We start from the raw sequence: 6,224 nt of genomic DNA, 5'->3' as shown, positions 1-6,224 counted from the left end.
CGACCCGCGCATGCGCTGAGAAGAGCCGTACGCAGGCGGAAGTGGGGCAAAGCAGGCCGGGTGACGTGTCTGGTTTAGAGATGGCTGCACAGGGAGAAGTGGACGAACTGTTCGATGTCAAAAACTGGTTTTATATTGGCAGTTACCAGCAGAGCATCAATGAGGCACAGAAAGTGAAGGTGAGGAGACAGAGCTTCATAGACACGGCAGCAGTATAGGCCATTACTGTTTATGGGTCGTTATTACTGTGCTTATTCTTTCTAATAAGAGGAGTGGTATCTTGTCAGGCTATTCTCAATCGAAATCAATGTATAGAATAGTCATAAATGGTTGACTAAAATTGTGGTCACAGCTGCGCAGAGGGTTTCAGGAGATCGCTTTCATGATTCTGTAATAGGTGTTGTACAAGGTTCGAAACTTTTTTTTTTTTTTATCAGTCAATCTGTTCCTCAATGTGAAAATTCACTACCACCCTATGGTTTCTGGTGGAAAATAGGAATAAATAGACATCCAAAAAAAAACCTGCTGTTCAGTAATTCTATTGTCCACTCCGACTTTATTTACCTTCTGTTTGTTTTTATCTTTTTTTAGACTTCAAGCCCAGAGAAAGAGGTGGAAAGAGATGTGTTCCTTTACCGGGCATATATAGCGCAGGTAAAACACGACTTTCTCTATAGCCACAAGACCTGTTATTGGGTTTTCGTTAATACCTCTCCTTCTTTTTTTTTTTTTTTTTTTTTTTTTTTTTTTTTGGGAAACAGAGGAAGTATGGGGTTGTTTTGGATGAAATTCACCCTAATTCCAGTGCTGAGCTGCAGGCCGTTCGCATGTTTGCAGAGTATCTGTCCAATGAAAGTCGCAGGTATGTGTTTAGAGATTATGATTGCTATTATTTATTTACCTAATTGTTTCCTTTTTTTTATTTTTAACCCCTTAATGACCAGCCTATTTTGGACCTTAAAGGGAATGTGTCGCAAATGAAACCTTTTTTTTTTTAAGTGTCGTTACTTATTTCTATTATATTTTTAAAGTTTTTTGCTGTATTTTATATTTTTTCCGTATGGTGGAAAGTATTAAAAATTAAATAATAATTTGACATGTTTTCCAATGTTAGCCACCAGAGGGAGCACTTCCCAGAATTACAGCAAGGTGAATAAGGCAAAGCAACCTGACTCACAGCTGCTGTAAATGTGGGAGGGAACCTCATCCCCCCTCTCACAAGCCAGGTAAAGGTGTCTTCAAATTGCTAAGCAGTGTCTGGCAGCCATATTGGGTGTGATTCTGCAGCTGGAAGAAGTTAGGCTTTATTCAGACGAACGTGAATTACGTCCGTGCAACGCGCGTGATTTGTACGCGCGTTGCACGGACCTATATTAGTCTATGGGGCCGTGCTGACATGTCCGTGATTTTTACTCAGCGTGAGTTAGCTGAAAAAAAGTCACAACATGTCCGTTCTTTGGGCGTTTTTCGCGCATCACGCACCCATTGAAGTCAATGGGTGCGTGAAAACCACGCATGTCGCACGGAAGCACTTCCGTGCGAACAGCGTGATTCGCGCAACAGCTGTCAAAAGGATGAATGAAAACAGAAAAGCACCACGTGCTTTTCTGTTAACAAACATCCAAATGGAGTGTCATAATGATGGCGGCTGCGCGAAAAGCACGCAGCCGTGCATCATATGCTGCTGCCCCACGGAGCTGTTAAGTGGCTTTTGCGCACACAAAACGCTGCGTTTTTGCGTGCGCAAAAACGCCACACTCGTGTGAATGAGGCCTTATAGGACACACCAAAAGGCTAAGTGTATGTTCACACGCTTACTAAACAAAGGGAAAACAGCTCCTGATTTTCAGCCATTTTTTAATCAAACTCGCGTTTTTTAACGGCCGTTTTTGGAGCTGTTTTTCTATAAAGTCAATGAAAAACGGCTCCAAAAACGTCCCAAGAAGTGATGTGCACTTCATTTTGGTCGGGCGTCTTTTTACGTGCCGTTTTTGGAAAACTACCATGTATAAAACGCCCTGTCGGAACAGAACGTCGTATTTCCCATTGAAACCAATGGGCAGATGCTTGTAGGCGTTCTGCTTCCGATTTTTCAGCTGAAAACATTGTGCACACGCTAACTGCATTTACGTCTGAAATGACGGAGCTGTTTTCAGGAGAAAACAGCTCCGTCATTTCAGACGTAATTGCTCATACTTGCGTTTTGCAAGGCGTCAATTACGGCCGTAATTTGGAGCTGTTCTTCATTGAATTCAATGAAAAACGGCTCAAATTACGTCCCAAGAAGTGTCCTGCATATAATGTATAGAAGTGTCCTGCACTTCTTTGCCGAGGCTGTTATTTTACGTGCCGTCTTTTGGCAGCGACGCGTAAAATTACAGGTCGTCGGCACAGATCGTCGGCAAACCCATTCAAATGAATGGTCAGATGTTTGCCGACGTATTGGAGCCGTCTTTTCAGGCAAAAGTCGAGGCGTAAAACGCCTCGTTTACGCCTGAAAATAGGTCGTGTGAACCCAGCCTTAGAATGATGAAAGTGAAGTGAATGACTTTTCAGTTGACCGGTTCACACGCCGTGTATTTGACATGTTTTTTTTTTTGCACATTTTACGTGCAAAAAAAACACATAAAAAACGCTTGATTACACTTGATTTTGGGTGGATGTGTGTGTGTGTGTGTGTGTGTGTGTGTGTTCTCGCCGCTGATTCTTCAAAACAGCTGATAAGCGGCTATGAAGTATCAGCGGCGCCCGTGCACACTCCGCTCTGCCACACACACACACACACACACACACACACACGGGAAAAGTCTTAAAGGGGTCGTCCAGGAAAACATGGCGCCGCACCTGTCCTCAGGTCGTGTGTGGTATTACAGCTCTGTCCTATTCACTTCAATGGAGGTGAACTGCAATACCAGACACAACCTGAGGACAGGTGCGGCGCTGTGTCTCCAATCCGGACACCCCTTCTGTCCTGAGATGACCCGACGGGGGAGGCGGGTGTCAGAGCCACCCACCGCCATCACCGCAGACAGAACCACACAACTATGGCATGAGGGCAGGGCTTGTCCTGAGTGCACTGTCTCTTGTTATGGACAGAGTTATAGACACATGAACCCCGTCTGATGAACCGGTAACCTAGGTCCGATCACATGACAGAGGGGGTCACCAAAAACCCTGTGCACCCTCAGCCCGTCCATCCTGCCCTTTCCTGGTTATATCTGCGTCTGGGAAAGCTGGGTGACCACCATTACCCCTCCTACTGGAGTGTTTAGGGATGTGACTAATGAACCTCTCACACTCCAGTGGGAGGGGTAATGGTGGTCACCCAGCTTTCCCAGACCCCTGAACGGTAAATCTGTCTAATTGTGCTGAGACTGAGAGGTTCATTAGTCACATCCCCAAACAGTCTCAGAACAACTAGAGGGATTTACCGTTCAGGGGTCTGGGAAAGCTGGGTGACCACCATTACCCCTCCTACTGGAGTGTGAGAGGTTCATTAGTCACATCCCTAAACACTCCAGTATGAGGGGTAATGGTGGTCATCCAGCTTTCCCAGACGCAGATATAACCAGGAAAGGGCTGGATGGACGGGCTTCACACAAGGGAGGGGGGGGCCTTTTCGGGGGAGAGGGGCGTCGGGTGGGGGTGCCCGTCGGGGGTCACGAGAGCGGGGGTCTGTGAGATAGAGAGTGGGACATGCAGAGACACACATCTTACCTGCAGTGCAGCTGGTCTTCAAGATGGCGCCTGCTCTCTCCCTGCAAACAGCTGCTCTGTCTGACTCTGACCTGCGTCTGCGCAGGACAGAGCCATAGTGCAAAGTCAATGGGACGGGTCCCGTTCATTGACTCCTATGGACTGAGCTGCCGTATTCCATGTCTGTATGTGTCGTTAATCGACACATACAGAAATGGAAAAAAAATGGCAGCCCCCATAGGGAAGAAAAAGTGTAAAAATAAAAAAAAGTAACACACAAACACACAAATTTAATACAAACGTTTTTAATAAAACACTAACATCAAACTGATATTAAAATTTTTTTTTGGGTGACACTGTTCCTTTAATGACCAAGCTGTTTTTTACGTTTTTCAATCGTCGCATTCCAAGAGCTATAACCTTTTTATTTTTGCGTCGACAAGGTATAAGGTCTTGTTTTTTGCGGGACAAGTTGTATTTTTTAATAGCACCATTTTGAGGTACATATTATTTATTGATTAACTTTTATTAAATTTTTTTTGGGGGGGAATAGAAAAAAATCTGAAATTTCGCCACTCTTTTTTGCGTCCTAAATCTACGCCGTTTACCGTGTGGTATAAATAACACAATAACTTTATTCAGCGGGTTGTTACGATTGCAACGATACCAAATTTGTATAGATTTTGTATGTTTTACTACTTTTACACCGTAAAAACGCTTTTTTTTTCTAAATTATTTGTTTTTGTGTCTCCATATTTGAAGAGCCATAACGTTTTTATTTTTTCGCAGATGCAGTTGTATGAGGGCTTTTTTTTTGCGGGACGACTTGTCGTTTTTATTGGTACCATTTTGGAGTAGATGCGACTTTTTCATCACTTTTTATCACATTTTTTTAAAGTCAGGATTCACAGAAAACAGCAATTTTTCCATAGTTTTTTTATTAATTTTTTTACAGCGTTCACCGTGCGGGTTAAATAATGTAATAGATTTATAGTCGGGGTCGTTACGGACGCGGCGATACCAAATATGTGTAACTTTTTAACTTTATTTTATTTATTTTTTTATATAGTAAAGCATTTTGTAAGGGGAAAAGCTGGGTTTTTCATTTTTTTTTCACATTTTTTTTTTTTTAATTAACTTTATTAAACTTTTTTTTCACTTTTTTACTATTGCCATTAGGGGACTATAATATGCGATTCTGCGATCGCTATTATAATACACTGCAATACTTTTGTATTGCAGTGTATTACTGCCTGTCCGTTTAACGCGGACAGGCATCTGCTAGGTCATGCCTGCGGCATGATCTAGCAGGCATTCACTCCAGGCAGACCTGGGGGCCTTTATTAGGCCCCCGGCTGCCATTGGAGACACAGACACTCGGCGATCGTATCGCCGGGTGTCGGTGGGGGAGAGAGGGAGCTCCCTCTCTCCAAAACCACTCAGATCTGGCAGCTGAGAGCAGGGAGATTTGACGGCTCCCTGCTCTGTTTACTTATTCCGATGCCGCGACGTAAAAAGTCTATGGCATCGGAATAAGGCCTGCTAGTGACCGACGTAGAAACACGATGGGTTAAACAAGACATTTTACATTGTAGGAATACATATATTTTTTGTAAAATAACATGCATGTTTACTGAAGGTGTCTATTAGGCCCCGTTCACACGGCATTATGGTCTCCACTTTGTATGTAGGCTGTGACGGACGCCTAACGTAGGCTATAATGGGATCCGTTTAATGTATACGTCATGAACACTCATGCCGTTTCCGTTAAACGGATGCCATTGTAGCCTATGGTTGACTGATGCCACTGTTAGGCATCCGATACGCAAAACACGCAGATTCCGCACTCTCCTCACAATTTCACATTACCAGTAGGATGGATCAGTCTCTTGATTCCAATCCAGAGAAAACTAAAAGAAGCAACGGTAGAATCATTTTTCAAATATCAAAAACGTATTCGTTCATTCACCACCCCATGTGAAGATTGAGGTTTCGTCTCAACAATGAGCCTTTCGCTTTTGGCTTGCACTGTTGGGCATCGGCCACCCATAGACTATTATAGATAAGAGTAACGTTTTTATTTTTAAAAAACGAGCATTTTTGGCCAAGTTATGACCATTTTTGTATTTATGCAAATGAGGCTTGCAAAAGTCCAACTGGGCGTGTTGAAAAGTAAAAGTACAACTGGGCGTGTATTATGTGCGTACATCGGGGCGTGTTTACTACTTTTACTAGCTGGCCGTTCTGATAAGTATCATCCACTTCTCTTCACAACGCCCAGCTTCTGGCAGTGCAGACACACAGCGTGTTCTCGAGAGATCACGCTGTGACGTCACTCACTTCCTGCCCCAGGTCCTGCATCGTGTCAGACGAGCGAGGACACATCGGCACCAGAGGCTACAGATGATTCTGCAGCAGCATCAGCGTTTGCAGGTAAGTCGATGTAACTACTTACCTACAAATGCTGATGCTGCTGCAGAATCAACTGTAGCCTCTGGTGCCGACACGATGCAGGACCTGTGAGTGAC

The 6,224-nt window shown here is 43.9% G+C and overlaps 1 protein-coding gene across 1 annotated transcript in view; it reads left to right on the top strand.

Annotated features, from left to right (window-relative positions):
• Positions 1–9: 9 nt before the first annotated feature.
• The window catches only part of COPE (coat protein complex I subunit epsilon), a 32,287-nt gene continuing 26,072 nt past the window's right edge, over positions 10–6,224 (top strand). Inside the window, exons 1-3 of the mRNA XM_075825466.1 lie at positions 10–179; positions 592–654; positions 762–862. Coding sequence (XP_075681581.1) covers positions 81–179; positions 592–654; positions 762–862 — 263 coding nt within the window. The 5' untranslated portion in view covers positions 10–80. The remainder of the gene's footprint in view (positions 180–591; positions 655–761; positions 863–6,224) is intronic.

The sequence above is a fragment of the Rhinoderma darwinii genome, chromosome 1, assembly GCF_050947455.1.
Source record: "Rhinoderma darwinii isolate aRhiDar2 chromosome 1, aRhiDar2.hap1, whole genome shotgun sequence".
Lineage (NCBI taxonomy): Eukaryota > Metazoa > Chordata > Amphibia > Anura > Rhinodermatidae > Rhinoderma > Rhinoderma darwinii.
Note: the sequence above shows the minus strand (reverse complement) of the source record. Positions and strands in the feature narration are given on the sequence as shown.